This window comes from Eublepharis macularius, chromosome 6 (genome assembly GCF_028583425.1).
Source record: "Eublepharis macularius isolate TG4126 chromosome 6, MPM_Emac_v1.0, whole genome shotgun sequence".
NCBI lineage: Eukaryota > Metazoa > Chordata > Lepidosauria > Squamata > Eublepharidae > Eublepharis > Eublepharis macularius.
This window is the reverse complement of record NC_072795.1, coordinates 101,201,777-101,221,172: the sequence shown is the minus strand read 5'-3', so window position 1 is coordinate 101,221,172 and position 19,396 is coordinate 101,201,777. Positions and strand designations below refer to the sequence as shown.

Sequence of the window (19,396 nt, the reverse complement as noted above, 5' to 3'; positions counted from 1 at the left end):
CGTTCCACTGCGTTCCAGCTGAAAAAAAGCCCTGGGCATCAAGGTTATATATCATAGACACATATATACTCACAAGTTCCAAGTACAAGCTTGAGCGGAACACTTTTAAATAATCCTCCGAAACCTTTTGTGGGATATTGCCATTGTACCGAAGAAGCCTTATAAAAGCTTACTCATGGAAGCAAGAGTACTCTGCAAGAGCCAGGTTGCTTTCAATAACTTGAAAGTATCCTGAAAATATTGCCCCGGGAAGCAATCAACATAACCACATGACCAGGAACTTCTGAGTTCAGTGTTTCAGCACAGATGGTAACATACCAATTTCTTACCATGATTAAAAAGCTAGTAAAAGACCAAGTGCTTATAGACATGTCCTTTCTCTCTGTTAAAAAAATCCTTCCTCCTTTCCCTTTCACTGTTAAAACAGTACTATAGCTGCACAGAAACTAACCGGCATTAGTTTTAGAATGAGCATTTCAAAGTAGGGTTTGAATCTGGTTTGCAAATCCTAGTAAAAGTTAAGCCTGGTAAGTTCCTGTACATATATAATACTACAAAACTGTTAAACCCAACAAAGGAAGAGACAGATTACACAGAGGGACTGTGCAAATCTGTATTATTTTAACTATGGGTAAAAGCTGGACACTTTTTTTTCATTTGCTATATCAAACCTATAAGCATCTGCATTTTGTATACTTACAGGCAAGTGAGTAAAAACCTGAAAGGTGCTTCTCAAGAAGTTAATCAGATCCATTAAATAGCCACTGGCTCTCCCATCTGGTTCGGTCATTGTCCAGTCATAATCAGCAAGCTGAATAAACTCATCAATCTTTTGGTTAAGCTTGGTATAAATCTCCCCTTCAGCAGCATGCCTTGCATCCTGAAGGAAAAAAGGTACGATATGCGGATCTCAAAATGTACTGATGTGGAGATAATTCCTACAAATGTTAGAAAACACTCCATGTGATCCAAGAAGAAGGGAAACCCCACAAATGGTATTAGTTGATCCATATTGTTGTTTTAATCAGTTGTTTTAATCAGTCATAACTAGAGATGGGAACGAACAGCAATACAAACCAAAAAAAAAGCCATGAACAGCCCAATCTGCTGTTCACAAACAAGCTGTTCGTGAGGCCCCATTCTAAACGAACAGGTGGTCGTTGCAAGCCTCGTTCGTTGCTGTTCGTCAAGCCAGTCTGGCACCTGCAATTAATTCCCTTGGCAATTTAGGCAGGGATTGTCTGAACTCTGTCTGAACTCCTGATGTTGCCCTGGAAACCCCAATCTATGCCCAATTTAGCTTGATAGGCAGGTCTTCCTTTCAAGTGTGGCGCTCCAAATTTGTTACAACAAGGGAGCAAAGAGCAGGGGGGAGGGGGGCTCCCAGCTCTGACTGCAGACAGTGGAGAGTTGCTGTTGGCATTTTAATAGAGAGAGTGTATTGGAGCTTGAATTTTCTTTGTGTGTGGTGGGATAGGGATCTACCCCTTCAAGTTTCAGGGCTGCTGCCAGGCTCTGGAGCCAAGCTATTATTTATTATTGGTACCTTTCCTGCTGCCTGCTCAGGTAAGGTTTCTAGGAGTGGTGCGGCAGGGATCTACCCCTTCAAGTTCCAGGGCTGTTGCCAGGCTCTGGGGCCAAGCTATTATTTATTATTGGTACCTTTCCTGGTGCCTACTCAAGTCAGGTTTCTGAGAGTGGTGCAGTAGGGATCTTGACTTGGATGATGGCTGGAGGAGAGCCTGCTGGCCCCCACAAACAGCCAACCACGAACATGTTCATGAACAGGGCCATGTTCATGGTTGTTCGTGAGTCCCTGTTCGTGGATGGCAACAAACAACAAACATCATGTTCGGGTTTTTTTCTGTTCGTGCCCATCTCTAGTCATAACATAATGATAACCAAATCTTTGATACTAAGATGCATTATATTTTGGTCTTGGTTTTAAAAGGTCAAATATGAGTGCATGGGAAGAAAAACACTACTCAGCTTTTAACTGGATAGTTTCCAAAACATGAATCATACCTTTATTTAAAAGATAATTTTTCCATATTGATTGACATTAATTTTTTTGTCAGATTGTAGTGTGGAATTATGCTTTTGGATACTGCTAAGAAGCCACAGTTTTCTGATGTGTATTGATTAGGATGCTTCCTTACCAAATTAATATGATCCAAGGGAAACAAAGACATTAAATACGGTGTCTGAATAAGTCCTCTTTAATCATTTAAACAGACAATGAAAAAAATGAGGCTAAAGTTCATAAATAATTTTAAGAAGACAGAATTATGTATGAGGCAATATAAATGTGATAGCAAAAGAAAATTATCAGTTATTTTATACAGTTGTTTCTACAAGATTCAGTCAATAATAGCAGAACTGCAGGATGGCTAGGTTCATTAAATGGATTCAGCTTTTCCTAAAAAGGTAGTGGGATGAATAAAAAAGGGATTTCCAATTACAAGTGAAGCATGTGCACTGGTGTGATTTTCTGGGGGGGAAATTGCAAGTTTAAGTAATAGTGAGTGCATGGGAGGGAGAAATCTGCAAAGGGTCTGCCCTTGGCCTTTGTTAGCAGTTAATTCCCCAGGTGCTTAGAAACTACAAATGACAGTCACAGCAAGGTAAAAGGTAGGTAAAGATAGTCCCCTGTGCAAGCACCACGTCATTACTGACCCATGGGGGACATCACATCACAACATTTTCTTGGCAGACTTTTTGTTACGGGGTCATCTACACTTTACCCCAGGAAACTGTGTACTCATTTTACCGACCTCAGGAAGGTTGAGTTAACCTTGAGCTGGCTACTTGAACCTGGCTTCCGCCAGTATCAAACTCAGGTCATGAGCAAAGCTTAGGCTGCAGTACTGCAGCTTACAACTCTGCGCTATGGGGCTCTTTGTCACAGCAGGACCCACAGACAATTAGATAATGTGCACATAGTTCAATACAGGGGTCTCATTAAGACCATTGTTTAAACCCACAGAATGCACTGAAATAGGCACCTTTACACTATATTCAATATACAGTATATATATAGTCAACAGATTGAATTTGTACAGAATGAAATAAGAAAAAATGTCTATTTGATGTTGGAAGGGGAAAGAACAACAACTACCAATGATTTCCACCAATAACAATTATTTCTTGCACATTTTACCAAAACAAAAATGGGAATTGAGCTCCAAAATTCCACTGAACAAATAATTACAACACTAGGACTATGTAACAAATTTTAAATGACAGGGGAGTGCAAATTAGTAGAAGAAACATTAACAGTTTGAGATATGCAGATGACACCACATTATTGGCTGAAAATAGTGAAGACTTGGAACGACTATGAGTTAAAGGAGAAAGAGTCAAAGCAAGATTACAGCTGATCATCAAGAAGACTAAAGTAATGATTATCAAGGAATTACACAATTATAAGATTAACAATGAGGAAACTGAATTTGTTAAAGAGTTTCTATTCCTTGGCTCAATTATCAACCAAAAGGGAGACTGCAACTAAGAAATAAGAAGGATATTGAGACTTGGAAGGGCAGCCATGACGGAACTAAAAAAGAAATGATTGGGTAGTAGGTTTCAAACCAAGAGAAGAAGGGTTATATCTCCTTCAGAGGAGAAAATTAATTCTTGCCCCGTTTTAAAAGGGGGGTTGACTCTGAGGAGGACCCTGGATCTGTTGTGAAGGGAAAATAGTTTTAAACTAACTCCAGGAAATCTGAGTTGTCATAAAACTGTGAAGAAACACTGTTGCTGTAAAGTATTAAATAAAACACCCCTCACTGCTAAGAACCAAGAATATAAGAAACTAAGCTTCAAGGGAACTATTTTGCCTGTTACTCAACGTGAATTCTGCAGTATCAACAAAATTTTACCTCAGCACTTTCATTCCCTGACTACTCTATTCAATCCCTGCCTGTTAAATAAAGTTATTTTTTTAACGTTATACAGTGTCCAATGCCATTTTCAACAAAAAGTAAAAGAATTCCTCCTTTTCTCCATCAAGATCCTGGGCTTGGCTAAAAAACAAAATTATATCTGAATGTCAGATGTAGGTATGGTGTAGGCAGACCAAGAGGGGCCTCCTACCAGCAGGCTTTCCCCACGACCAATGCCAGAATGTCCATGGAGATGGAGATAATGTCTAGTGTGGAGCTTGCATTTGGGAGTGTGCCTTTGGCCATGGCAGCCTTGGTTCGTGTGTTTCTGCAGTGGGAGTCAGCTTGGACTCCCCCCCCCCCACAATAGGAACAAATGGAGTGGCTGGGGGCACCTTGTTCAGGGGCCCATGTGTCCAATTTCTCTGAAACTTGAGGGTTTTTTATAGAACAGTCAGGATTAGATCCCCTGCAAATTCGGTGAAATGTAGTCATGAAATGATCCCTTCAGGCCATCAGATAAACCAGAATTGAGTTTCCCAATGGCCAAATTTTACCGAATTTGCTCCATATTACCGAACCAAACTACAGAATCAATTCAGTATTCAGGGAATACTGAATTTTTTTCTCCAGTTTGGTATTACCAAACCAAATTTACCAATTTTTTTATATGAACATCTGTAGCTGCTAGGTCGCTGATCAAGTCACCACGGTCAGATCATATAACATCAAACAGCTGTAATGCATCTGTGGGAAGCAGTAACAGGGCATCCAAATGTGCAGCCAAGTATAGTGCAGGTCACCTTAGGACCCTGCAACATCTTGTCCTTGCTTTTGTTGTGTCTACTGATTCAGTACTCAACAGCACAAGAAATTACAGAGCATACATGCTCAGCTGTTATGATACTCCTGCATATAAGAAAACAGTGAAAGGTGAATTTTCCCAGGTCATGGTTTACAGACCATTAGGTCCAGAATGTATCTATCACATCAGTCTTAAATTACAGATGTCTAATTTCCCCCTCTACCCCTCCTCCACTATATATTTTTTCTCTCATCCTGGCAGCCCTCATATCCTTTTCTATTTCCTTGCTTCCTTCTCTCCTTGTCACCCATCCACCAACCTGCCTTTTATCTGCCTTTTACCTTCAGCTATTTTTATTTATTTCATTTATATCTCTTTGTTCTTCACAATGGAAACCTCAAAGCTGCTTACATTGTTCTCCTCTCCTGCACTTTATCCACACAACAAACCTCTGAGGTAAGTTATGCTGAGAATGTATGACAGGCCCAAGCTCACCCAAAAATCTTCCACAGCAGAATGAGGATTCAAACCTGTGTCGCCCAGATCCTCATGTGGAACTCTAGCCACTACACAACACTGGTTTTCTGTGTTTGCCTACTGTTGCATAGCAGTGTGTCCTCCTGAATGTCTCTTCTTCAATTGCCAAAACAAGCCTGGAAAGGGCCCTGCATGACCCCTTCTGCCTGCTTTTTACTGACAGCAACCAAGGCTTTAATGCAGGCAGTACTGCTGCGGTTGCCTGACAACTCTCACAATGGCCACTGCAGAGGGCCATTCATTTCTTAAAGGTATAAATGCTGCTTCTAGTATTTAGAGATTAAAACTCCCCAAAATATTTTCAAAGATTTCAGATTTTTCTGCAAACCTGGGGTTTTTCTCAGGTTTTCAAAAAGATCTGTCTTCTCTGTACATGGCTTCACAGATGGGGCTATGTTGGATTTAGATATATTGACAGACAAAGGAAAGCTGTTAAGAAACATTGGTGATTATTTTTATTTAGATACAAATACTGTATTTACCGTTCAATATAATCTATATCATACAGATATATGTGGATATCCAAACCACAGTATACCAATTGCAACAGGTGACTCTCTTGCACAAGAAAAACTGCCATTTATGTGGTATTCAGGCTTGTTCACGGGCTTTATACTTTACCCTAGTTTTAAAATTCATTGCAGCGTTATAATGGTAATGTTCAGTATCCCCAAGGCTGAAAATACAGAAGCATCATATTAAATACAAGCAGGATGTTTTTATCCTTCTTTTACCCTCCCTTAAATACTGATGTCAGAGATTAGCAATGGTTTTTTTTTTTAAGCAATGGAATTTGATAGGTTTATTTAGTTACAAAATAAAATGTACTGAAGGCAGGAATAATCCTGTTTAGTTTGTCAGTCTGTGAAATCCTGTCCTGTTTGGGTGTATTCGTAATAACTTGGAATTCAAGAGACAAATATTCTGAAACAGATTAAAGCTTTTTTGAAAATCTCTGTTACAAAATATTTAAAATTCATAGGAATAAAGAATAAGAAATAAACTGTACAAAACTACATTATTCATTGCACTGTCATTCAGCAAATAGTCTTCATTAAAATAAAAAAATAAAGATTTGTTTGCCTCTTGGAAATATAGACAAGTACTACAGATTTTCTTACAACACTACCCCTCTACCCCGCCCCACTCCCACCCTGTGCAACCTAACACATTTTTTAACTAAGGGGAGTTTCAAAAGTAGCTCATGGGGGGCTAAGTACAACCTTATTGAATGAGCCTACAAAACCATGCAAAACTGACATGGGAATACATCTCATGTAACATAGAGATATTTAATTCCGAGTAAACATATGGAGGATTGAGATGCAAGCAGCTTTCTGACATTTTATTTTGATGACAAATCACAAACAGATATATGTTGGGGGAATTTTCATTCCAATTCAATTATTTCATAGTAAATTTTTAAAAAGGCCAGGATGGGGAAACATGTCTGTAGTCAGTTTCCCTCTTGAAAAGTCTGCCAGTTTTTTTTTTAATTCCTCTAAAAGAAGAGGTTCTAGAGTAACTCCACCAACTCCTGAGATACATTTATGCTAGTGCAAATTCTTTCTGCAGACAAGGGATCAGAGACTGCATCTTACCCCAAGCCCTGGCCCCAGAACAAATGAGGCTGAAAGCCACGAACAGTCAGTACAAAGGGCAGGTCTAAAAGGATCAGCGAGTCTGCCCATACAAGGCATGCAACACCAGAACAATAATCCCACTAGACCTTACTCCGTCTCAAAGGCTACTGGTAGCACTCTGCTTACAATCCAGAAACAAAGCTGCTGTTCTTAAAGGGAAAAAATGTTTATGGAACCATCACAATGTCATGCTTTGGAAATGCACATTTCTTAGTTAATGAACATGTATGATCAAGTCTAAGAAATATGTAGGTGTAACTTGGAAGATGTTGTGCACAACTTTCCACTTTGCAGCCTCCCAAATATGACCCCAACAATATCTAAGATGGTACATAGTTTACTATGGATTAACCTTAATGAGATTATGCCACTTTAAATTAAGCCAATATTCTGAAAGCGATGACATATATATCATAACAACAATGAGCTCATCGTGTATTTAGGTTCACTGTGGAACTGGATGTTCTCAATGGTACGGAATTTATAGTTCACAGCAGTAAGACAAAGAAAGGAATGGTTATGCTAGTTCTATAAAGCAGTCACATTATGCAGCATCCACAAAGAAGGAATTCCTCCATCAGCTGTCACACAGAACTCCTGGCTTTAGAAATCATGTTGAGAATCAGCTAGTTTGGAGATGTTAAAATTCTGTTTAGGAGTTCTCTGGGGAGACATCTGAGAAGATTACTCTCCTAGAAAAGACAGTTATTTCTTTCTGAATTTCAGCCACAAGTCTCATTCCTCCTCATGATCAACCTTAATATACCAACCCACCCAACCACCTTTGAATTTGGGAAACTTCAAAGTTTCCTCAGCATTACCTTAGGGCCCTATATAAGTGTTGTTCAAGGTGCCCCAAGTCACAAGAATGTAAGAACTACCCTACTGGTCCAGACCAAAGGTTAAATTAATCCAGCCCTCTCTTCAGCCATTGCTATCCAGATGCTCTTGAGAAGATCACAAAAAGCGTGTTGTTGAAATAACAGTCTTCTTCATTTTCCCCCAGCATCTGACAATCACACATGTATGCCCTCTAAGGGCACACATGTGTAATTATCAGCTGCTGGGGGGAAATGTGAGGGGAGAGTTATCTCAACCACACCTTGTTGAAACTATCTCCCTACAAGTCTTGGAAGCATTTCATAGTATTATAATGTGGTCATCTGATGCATTTGAAATTTATGCCCAAACGCAGAGCCAAAGTACTAAGCACCTAGAAAAGGAGAAAAGGCCTCTCCAGGGTAGGACCTCAGCAGTCTAAAATGACAATGTTTCACATACCTTAAACGTCGAGAGACCATATAGTCTTGCTGTGTGAACAGTTTCTTGGGAAATATTTGTAATGTTTGTTATGAAGTCCTCAAGGTATTTACATGCTTGCTCCAAATGTGTCGTATTTATGATAATTTGAACCAACTGAAACAAGAAAGAGCAAAGTTAAAGTAAAATGCATTTACAACATAGGTATAAACATCACTTAACCATGGAAGAGCATAAACAACAATTGGAAAGGCAGATTATTTGTAATGTCTATTGATGATACTATCTTATGCAAACATTCCAAAAATGAATAAAGAAGATTTAGATAGTTGTCTTCAAGTTTTCTATCTTCAGGAAACCCATTCTACACTGACTTATCTACCAAAGAACCTCTGTGTGTCTGTCACAGAATATCTGTATATTGCAGGAGGAGAAACACCCTATGTTTCACATTCTGTTACTATGGGATGATGGTAACTGCTTGGGCCTCTTGAGGTTAATCATAACCTTTTGTGAATTCAGTGCATATTCTAGAATGCACCTCATAAGAATGCACCTGCATGAGGCAGGTGAAGAAAATAGTACCAAAAGTACACATTAAGGGAGTTTGTCATCCAGTAGACTCATTGGTCGTTTCCACACACATTGAATAATTCACTTTCAATACGTTTTAGTTATCCTTTAGAAGTGGATTTTTTGTTCCACACATGGAAAATCAGTTACAAATGTTCACTAAAGCGTATTGAAAGTGGATTATTCAACGTGTGTGGAAACGGCCATTGAGAAGCTTCTGAAGAACCATGAGGTTCCCTGGAATATACTGACGTTGACAACCAATAGCATACTTCCTGAAAAGACATGCCTCTCCCTAAACTTACCTCTGTCAAACCAATGTGAGGCTTTTTGATGAGGTTTTGTAAACAACTGCTTAACGTTCTAGTCAGCAGCAAGTTTGTAGACTTTCTAAGCATATCATCTATTTCTGTTGAACTAAAAGACAAAGTTTGAGTTAAAAAGCATGATTAAAATCATCAACAAAACCATTAAATAACTGTTCAGCCTCTGAAAAATGAAAGGGCAAAAATTGCTTCCCCCACTGCATACGCTGCATACGCTTCCAATGTTGCATATGCAGGTGTCAGAGAGGGAGGACTACATTTGTCTGTTTCAAAGAATGGATACTCATTCTATAGATTCCAGGCATATATAAGAGTAATGCATATTGTGCTTGTGAAATAGGAACACATGCAACCTATCCACACCTACTCCCACACATAAAGCACAAGTAGGTTGTAATCAACAGACAATAAGTCCACTCTCATGGAGCCTCCCAAAGCTAGCAGATAGCACGCAGAACCCCAAAGCAACAAACTTCCAGACAGATGGGTTTGAGTCCTCTACTTCCATACAGGCAATATTTAGTACACATTGTATAGATAACATGTCTAGATAAATGTCAGCATGCAAAGAAAGGAAGTGTGAAAAAATGTGCTGGCCTGACTCAGTTCCCGCAATATGAGAACATGGAACATCGTGCATACAAACTGTATGTGCACAGGCTCCATTCCCAACTTTGAGAATATTTGAAAAAAGCAGTGTTCCCAATCACTTTTTACAAGAGAAAGTGAAGGGAGTCATACAGGCCAGAAGAATTACTGTTATGAGAACAAATTCTCAGGGGGCAAAATGGTTATTAGCCTTTTAGTGCATGAAAATGAAATTTTGAGACCAACTCACAGAAAATGTTGAAGTGACAAGTTACAAGGCAAAGCCTACCTTTTAAGATCTTTACAAGTAACAATAACTACAGGTGAAAAAAGGGTAGTATTCCTCCACCACAGATTCTCCATATTGCAGACAAAAGACTAGTACACAATGTAGGCTTCATGGTCTTCCAAGACCTCTCTCATAACAGATTCCCTTCTCTCCCTACCCCAACCAATCCAGTGTTACTGTCAAGGTCTTAAAGGGCTCTATATGAAGGAATCATTGTTCAGTACAGTAGCACAAACATTATCATATAAGTGATCATGAGTTTGTTTATTTACTGCATTTACACCCCACCTTTTTCTCCAAGGGGGACTCAAGGCAACTTACATAATTCTCCTTCCCTCTATTTTATTCTCACAACAACCCTGTGAGGTGGGTTAGGCTAAGAGTGTATGGCTGGCCCAAGGTCACCCAGTGAGTTTCCGTGGCTGAGTGAGGATTCAAACCTGAGTCTCCCAACACTAACCATTACACCATACTGGGTCTCCCAGCTATAGATTTCCTAAAAGAATACAGCTGGGAAGACACAGAGTCCATTAAACTACCCTTCCAAAAGTCAGTGGTATATAGACTACTGTTTCTTTAGTCAAATTATTATACTTCTTTAAGTTTTATATGGTGTTTGCCCCTCTGGATTTTCTATTCCTACCGTACGCTTGTGGAACTGAGCAGAAATACATATAGCATTAAAGTTATGAACACAAATGACTTCCACAGGCACAAAGAGAGACCTTTCTGGATTATATCTATCCCCCCTTTTTTGGAAATCACAGGAGATTGTTCAGGAGAGCACTTCAGTCTTGGTTTGTTAAGAATTTGACAAAATTTAATACATGTAATTTGAGCTATGTTTGTTAGCAGTATAATTAGAAAAGAGTAATTTGTATGGTTAATTAGTTCCTGTTTAGATATGGAGACCAACAGGCACTCCTTAGTAAGTACACCTTATTAGTTCAGTGTGTGTAAAAGCAGGCTAATTTACAACTGTCAACACTGCACAGCTGGATGACAAAGTAGAAATAGCTTCCAGATCTCAGCAGGCAAAATAGAACCATACATTTTACCCAGCTAAAGTCAAGTTTTTAAGATCAGCTAAAACGGAAACCTTCTACGCAACAATGTAAAGCTCTCTTTGTATGTACTTTGCCCATCTATTAGAAATTAAATTCCTTGCTATTCTGAATGGCTTTAAAAAGGAAGGTGATACTGAACAGTGAAAAATAAAGATAGTTCTGAATAGGGATGTGGATAATTATTATCAATAAACTCCAGAGCAAAATATTATTTCTACACACATAGCAAAGAGGAGTGCTGTTTTTTTAAAAAATTCTGAAAGCAAAAGCAAGCCGTAAGTCAGTGGTGCAAATATAAGGGTCAGAACCAGGATCATAGATGCAACTGTATATTGAAGTGCCATTTCACGGTATTGGGGAGCTTCATACAGATCCCAGCCAACCCACAAGCTCGCCAGGGGCTCCGCACATTCCTGGGGAGTTTTCATGGGGACTACCAGCTACATGAGCTGGTTCTAGGCTGTAGAACCTTTACCCAGCAGTTCTGTCATTATTATGTATCATACATCATGCCAGACACACAATTCATTCTCATGCCTGTTTTGAAAACAAAGACTGAATTAATATGCACTGAGCTTAGCTATACCAACCGCTTTTGTGAATGCTTACCTGCGATGAAGCGATTCTGAAAACTTAAGGCTTGCATAAATGAATTCTTTAACCTGGATATAAATTTGAGGCACTGACTGAGACATTGGAAGTTTCTTTGGAAAACACTGCTGTGGAAACAAAATATTCAATGCCATGTTATATTCGATTTCAAATTGATTGGGGAAAAAGGACACCATTATCCAACGTTAAACTATATTTGATGCCACATATCTGGTTTACTGTTTTTCACTCTGCACAGAAACAGATGTTCCAGACCTGAAATCTGATGTGCAAAACATATTAATAATAGTTTCTTCATATTAAACACATTATAGTATTTACATATCTCCACAGATGGAACTGCAGCTATTAATCAAATGACAAAGAACATAGCCACATGTTCTGAATTCTGTAAAAAAAAAAAATCAGTATAAAAGATTTTTCCTTCAGATACTTTCCACGTATCAAATCCTATTTTTGTCTACTGTTTTACCAACCACCACCAAAGATCAAGTGCCAAAAACTCCCTTATCACTCTAATGCCTAACAATGTAATGTAGAAAAAAGAAGCAAGATTTGAGTCCAGTAGCACCTTAAGGACAGCAAGATTTCCAGGATATAAGCTTTTGAGAGTCAAAGCTCCTTTCGTCAGACCAACCAAGGGAGCTTGACTCTTGGAAGCTTATACCCTGGAAATATTGTTGGTCTTTAAGGTGCTAGTAGACTTGAATCTTGCTCTTCCACTACAAACCAATACAGCTACCCACCTGAAACTATCTTCACAGGTTAAAGGAAAAACATGCAAAAAGAAGTTGGATGAGAAAGGATATTTTTGATTACTTAATGGGCAAGCTGAGTGCCCTAGCCCAAAAAGGCACTTGTACAATAAAGACTGGACAGAATATGGATATCTTCAGCAAATGAAGTCAAATTTCATGTTTCCACAAATCCCCCCTCTTCAACTGTAGTGATATCTCACATAATTCTGGCATGTCCCTCAATCCTCTAGAGTATTTTTCGGGTGTTCAGAGAGCCACAGCAGGATAAAATGAATAAAAATTTTGTTCAGTGGGGTTTTAAAGATGCAACTCACTGAGAATAAAATACAGATATTAGTAATATAAAAACCCTAATGTATGAGATTATAACCCTTTTCTAATACACAAGAGAAACTCTTATGAAGAGGGTCACAATTTACTACCATCTTAATACAGTCCTCAATATTAATAATAAAAGAACAGCTGGAACAAAAAGCCCCCTGAGACAATGGCCGTGGAAGCTGCCTTCCAAGTCTCCTCCCTCAGGCCTCAGTCAGTCTAATGACTGAGAAGGCCCCAGATCAAGCAAAGGTAGAATCATCATAAAGAACCATAACTTATTTCTTAGAAAATACTTTTGAGTTTGCCATACTGTGTCCAAACTTAATAGTTAACAACAATGGTTTACCTAAAGCAGTTTAATCACTAAGACTAACCAGTGCAATTTATTCACTTGTGAAAAAATAGATTCAAAAACTACTCAAGAGCGCATTGTTTTGACTCTAATACTCCTTAGCTCATTTTATAGGGAACTTAAATAGAATGTACTCACCTTATCAAGTTCTGGATCTTGAAAAGGAAATTTGCTAATGACTATTTTGTATTCCTCTTCATTTGAAACAGGTATTGGACTGTAATTATCTGCTTCAAAAATATCCCTGTATAATAAAATGAGAAGATGGGGAACATAAATTCTCAAACACACTGTAAACATGACAATACAGAAACAGTATGTGTACCACCAGAAGTAAGCAATTTTTATTCTATTACTTGCTTTGAAAGGTAAAATCAAAAGTTAAAAAAGTAAAAATGCTGACTTTTAGGTGTCACAGAAAGCTCATTAACACTCTGCCTGTCAGTGCACAGAGCTGAATTAAAGAAAGCACTGTGAACTTCTGGTGAGAAGGGCTGCAGAGAAATAAAAAGGCAGCAATATCACAACAGTGATACTACTAGGGCTAAGTGTTTGAAAGTGGTGTGTGCAAGGGTTGGACTTGATAGTGGGTAGAAACACATTGCAAACATATGTTCATGGTTCAATTACTTACTTTGTCTAACTTACAGTGCAATCATAGGCAGACTTACTCCAGTCTAAACCCACTGGAAGCAATGTACTTATATTAGGGTAACTCTCCTATTTGTCTGCTTTTGCTAGACACATGTATATGTGAGATGCTAACACAAGGACACTGCAGCCTTGCCCTGATACCACTGAAGACTTCACAGCAAGCAATTCACAGTCTTTTAACCATATCATTGTAGCCATGGACATGTATGTTTTTAGTTGAAAATTGCAGATGTTGAATCATGTGCCCAGTACCAAACTAAAGAACCATATTGTCCATATGAATACATACAGGTCAAGGTTTTTACGTCAGGGCAAAGAGCTGTACGAGATGTAATTCGGACAATATTAATTCTTCAGATTCCCTAAACTGTTTTAGAATACTAATAACACCTCCGCAGGATTTGAGTCCAGCGGTACCTTACAGACCAACAAGATTTTTCAGGGTATAATTTTTCAAGAGTCAAAGCTCCCTTCTCTTCTACTGAAGACAAACACAACTATCTACCTGAAACAGCAGACCCTCAAAAACTGGAAACTGAAATATTCTAGTGTGTAGCTATCAAAAATAATCAAAATCATTTAACATTACTTTGAAAGTCTTCTCATTTTACAATACTAACCTGAACAACACAGCCCATTTTTTAAGCAGCGTTTCATTATACTGGTCTCTTATTTCAAACAAGAGATCAAATAGTCTGTTCACAGGAAAACCATAACCCTAAAAGAACAATACAATAAAGAATATTTAAGATGCTATCACCATACTTGAGCATACAGTACAGCAAAATTATAAGACCAGAGGCCTGCAGTCAATTTATTAGCAGAAAAGATTATGTTTGCCCCTTATTTCCAACACGCTCTCTCATAGTATGTGCCATAATGATGACTGGCTGCATCTTATTGCTCCCATTTCATGGAGAGAGATCCTATGACTGTGTGGCAGGTATTGCTGAGAAAGACAATCCAGACGATTCTTTTGGGGGTAGAAACATAGAAGGCAAATGGTGGCAGCTTCTATCACAGCCAGTTTCTGAGTCAGAGTTTACCTTCCTGTCTTATTCTAAATATACAAATTTCTCCATCTTTCTCTTTCCCCAAAACATGCTCTCATTGCGATGAACGTTCTCTATCACAAGCACAACAGATGATTTTTATATCTTTTTATGAACTACTCTGAAGTCATAGAATTTGATAGGAAAAAGTAAGTATTTTAAACTAACTGCCTCTTTGTCACATTTTAATGTCATTTAGCAAACAGTGTCTATTAGGCAGCCTATGTAGATGAAACCTTTGCAGTCATGGGGGGTGGGGCTAAGTTCCTATGTCCTAAAGGACAAAGTAAAAGGCTGCAAATGTGTGTTAAAGTTGAAATGGAAGGGGGGCATATGGGCTGTCTTTTCACATTCCTGCATCCCCCCTCAACTCTAATGAGCATTCCACTAGGTTTCTATAAAGCTGATGTAGATGATACACCTCTCCTACTTTTTCCTTGCTTGCGTCAACCAAGGGAAGAAGTTATTGATGGAAGAAGGGATTTATTTGCATTTGTCTCTTTCCCCAGTGAAGGCAGTGGAAAAAGGAGCCCAAGATTTTCAGGAGGTATTTAGCTTATGTAACTACTAGCTACAGATTTAAACCAATTTCAAAATTATGGTTCTGTTATGCCTTTCACCCAAGGAACTCTAAGAAAGGTAGTTCAGCTAGCAAGTTAAAAGACAATGATGGCATGCTTTCTTTGAACCACACATCATAATATAGTTTTGTAATGTTTTGCATGTAAATGAGTGTGTGTTTTATTTCTGCTGGACTGATACGCATTTTTAAAATATTTGTTACTGTAAGATTTGCAGGCCTGTGCAGCCTTTGAAAAATAAGGAGAGGAGCTGGGTGGGTGATTCGAGTCAGCTGCGCCATTTTAGTCTAAGAATGGAGGGAAAGATTTTCAGTGTTTGTTTATCTCAGAGAGCAAACTGTGTGAAAACCTGAAAGGGGTTCATTCTGTCAAATTTAGTGACCCTGTGTGGAAAAATTATGTCTAAGTCACGCAAACTATGAGTGCACCTGTGTCAGAGAAAGGCTATTCTATTTAGGTCAGGCAAGTTGTGTGGAAAAGCCTGAGTAAATCTGTTTTTCTGCATGGATGAGAAAGAGTTTATTCTATTAGTCAAGATCTGTGTGGAAAATTAATTTTTGTGACTGGGTCTGTGAACATAACTTTTTTGAAACCACCAAGCTTATGTACTATTCTGAAACCAATATGCTTATCAAAACACTGCAACTATCACACTTATGTACTTATAAATAAATTCTATTTTTGGTTAAGCAAAAAAGATCCCTTTTTTACCTCACAACCACCTTCACATGCTGACCATTTTGTCACATTGCCATCTATAATAAGCCTTCCTATAATACCACTTAAAAAGATGTATAGCAAAAGCCTTTGGTGGCAGCAAAAATCTTTTGGGAAGCAGTAATATACAGGTCACATAAGCGCCACACACCAAAATGCCACAGATGGAGTTAGCAGTGGGATTCAAACTCCAGATGAAAGGTGTTCTTGAGGTATAAGCCTGGGTAAAGTTGAGAACACCTAAAGCTCTGTGTGAGTAGAAATAAAAGGAGCGTTGGTTATAACTAGGATCCACCTGAGGTGAAAGTTTAAGGAAATGTAAGGAGGAGCTGAAATAAAGGTCCAAAATTCTAAGGCAAGGTTTAAAATAAACAAAAATCATTGCAGGTGGTGTTGTAAGACACTCCCCCCCCCCACACACACACACAGAATGCGTTCTGTCTCCCACACCCAGTCTGGTTTCCCGCCTTTTTGCTGGAGTGAGCAGTCCCCTGGTGAAATGGTTGTTCACATATTCCCCTTTTCTTTCTTCCTCCCTCCTGTACTCAGGTTTGAAAACTGGTTTAAAAGAACATGGTTTTCTTATCCCCTTGCCAAATCCTTTCCTGTTAGTCATCAGTCTGTCTCCCCACTCAGCTGTTTGTGCAATGTTCTGAAGTTACTTGTCCTTGACAAGAATTTTGATACTCTAGAGAAGTTGGAATGAGAATTGGTCAAATATCATCAGATCCCTTACTTTCTCTGTTGTATCAGCTTTGGCTAAGGTAATTCATTTGTTAAAACAGATCTCCCAGCTTTGCCCCAAAGGTTACATATGACTTCCCAGGCTGGGGTTGTAAAGTTCTGAATCTCTTTCTGAAATGATCAGGCTCTAACTTGAACCTGTCATATACTGCCTGTTCAAAATCTTCATATTTTACATCTTTGTCTGAGGGAAAACTTTCATTTACCTCAGCTAGGTAAATAAGGCTTGTTAGTATATATTTGTGTCACAGGAATGTCCCAATTTTGGGCAGCTTTCTCAAAAGAAGCTAGAAAGATCTGGGGATCTTCCATGAAGTAAAATCTTTAGGCATCACCCTTGGAGGATTGAGATCCTCTCCTCTAATTCTCTTGTTCAAGCTATTTTTCTGACAAAATATCCTTATAGTCTTTCCTTCTCAAAATTAAATTTCTCTGCCTCAGTTCTGTGTCTTATTTCCTTCTGTCTAAGGGCCAAGTTACAAATGACACAGGTTGGACACTTGTTAGCTTCCCCCAAGTTTTGATGGGAGATGTAGGCAGCCTGGTCTTGCAGCTTGGTTGACTGCTGTCCAATAGACTTTTCAACGGTCACTTGCCCAACATTCCGCCAAGCTGCCTACATTTCCCATCAAAACTTGAGGGAAGCTGACAAGTGTCCAACCTGTGTCATTTGTCACTTGTAGTTTGGCCCTAAGTTTCTCTGCTTCTGTTTTTATCTGGGAAAGATGATTGAGCAGGTGGTGGTGGACAGCTGCAGGGCTTCCTGAAGTATGTCTCAGCCCTAGACCCCTTCCAGTCTGGGTTCCGTCCAGGACATGGGACGGAGACATTGCTGGTCACCCTCACAGACGATCTTCATAGACATCTGAATCGAGGCGGCTCGGAGCTGCTGATATTATTGGATCTGTCGGCAGTGTTCAATACAGTCAATTACGATCTTTTGACTCACAGCCTTGCCGATGGGGGGGATTACAAGGGACTGCCTTGAAGTGGCTTGTCTCTTTTCTCCATGGTCAGGGACAGAGGAAGACAATTGGGGAGAAATTGTCATCCTGCCACCCTTTGGTGTGTGGGGTCCCACAAGGAGCAATACTCTCCCCATTATTGTTTAACATCTACATGCGCCCCCTTGCTCAGTTGGTGCGAAGTTTTGGACTTGGGTGTCATCAATATGCAGATGACACACAGTTGTATCTGATGATGGACAGCCAGCCCGACTCAGCCCCAGATGTCCTGGAACATGCTTTTGCAGCCGTGACTGGTTGGTTGAGGCAGAGTTAGCTGAAACTGAACCCGACGAAGACGGAGGTCCTGTACTTGAGCCATGGGGGATTAGGTTTGGGACTCCGGCTCCCAGCCCTCGATGGGGCACCGTTAGTGCCAGTTCCGAGGGTTAAAAGCCTGGAGGTGATCTTGGGTGCCTCCCTGAAAATGGAGGCGTAGGTCACAGCAGTTGTCAGGTCCTCTTTTTTCTATCTGCGGCAGACCAGGTAACTTGTCCCTTACCTGTCAACCCGTGACTTAACTAAATGATCCAAGCAACGGTCATCTCTAGGCTAGATTACTGTAATTCGCTCTATGTGGGGCTGCCCTTGAGCCTGACCCAGAGATTACAGCTGGTACAAAATGCAGCGGCGCATGTTATTACGAGAGTGCCAAATAAGGCGCATATAACACCGTTCTTATGCAAGCTGCATTGGTTGCCAATGGAGTACCGGATCAGATTCAAGGTTCTGGTATTGACCTATAAGACCCTGTGTGGACTGGGACCAGCGTGTCTACGGGACTGTCTCTCCCCATATATTCCCTGGAGGACACTCTGATCAGGGGACAAACAGCTGTTGGTGGTCCCTGGCCCCAAGGAGGCCCACCTAGCTTCAACTAGAGCCAGGGCCTTTTCAGTCCTGGCTCCCACCTGGTGGAATGCTCTGTATGCTGAGATCAGGGCCCGGCAGGACCTACTATCCTTCTGCCGGGCCTGCAAGACAGAGTTGTTCCACCAGACATATGGCTGAGGCTGGGCCTCCACTGGCCTGAAAAAAGGGGTGTATAAAATCTTAACCGTCCCTATGAAGGCTGTCCACCATCCTGTTTTAAATGTGTATTAATAGAAATACACTGCTGTTTTAATGTAGATGAATTTTTATTGTATTTTAATATGTTGTTATCTGCCTTGAGCTTGCTCACAGGGAGGGCGGAATAGAAATTTGAAATAAATAAATAAATAAAATAAAATCTGTTGCTCTCTCTCATACTCCAGTTGTGAGCAATCTATTGTTCCTGCTCACACTCCAACTTCTTTTCCTTGAATCTATCTTGCTGTGATTCCATTTTAACTTTCTCTTGTAATTCCAGAGCTCTTAAACTAGTTTGCTTTTTCAAGACTTGTGTACTCTGGGGATGTAGAAATTACCTCAAAATTTGTTCCTACTTTACCAATCCCCCTTGTCTAGTGCTGTATCTGGGACACCCTTTTTACAATTATTACAAAAAATAGAATTATTACCTTTAGTTCAACGTTTTTTGGAACCAACTAAAGAATAAAGCTAGTATTTTAAGAGGAACGCATAACACAGAAGTGTGCAACAACATTTCACATAAAGGATTATGAAATCCAGTGTTGTTTAGTGGTT

At 39.6% G+C, this 19,396-nt stretch overlaps 1 protein-coding gene across 5 annotated transcripts in view; it reads right to left on the bottom strand.

Annotated features, from left to right (window-relative positions):
• EXOC6 (exocyst complex component 6) overlaps positions 1–19,396 on the bottom strand; it is a 123,053-nt gene that overhangs the window by 55,463 nt on the left and 48,194 nt on the right. For 4 of the 5 annotated variants that reach the window (XM_054983534.1, XM_054983535.1, XM_054983536.1 and 1 more), the window contains exons 13-18: positions 14,290–14,387; positions 13,154–13,259; positions 11,582–11,691; positions 9,008–9,119; positions 8,151–8,285; positions 701–880 (exon numbers count right to left, since the gene is read on the bottom strand). In XM_054983534.1, the coding sequence (XP_054839509.1) occupies positions 701–880; positions 8,151–8,285; positions 9,008–9,119; positions 11,582–11,691; positions 13,154–13,259; positions 14,290–14,387 (741 nt within the window). The remainder of the gene's footprint in view (positions 1–700; positions 881–8,150; positions 8,286–9,007; positions 9,120–11,581; positions 11,692–13,153; positions 13,260–14,289; positions 14,388–19,396) is intronic. The other variant, XM_054983537.1, reaches the window with a different exon arrangement.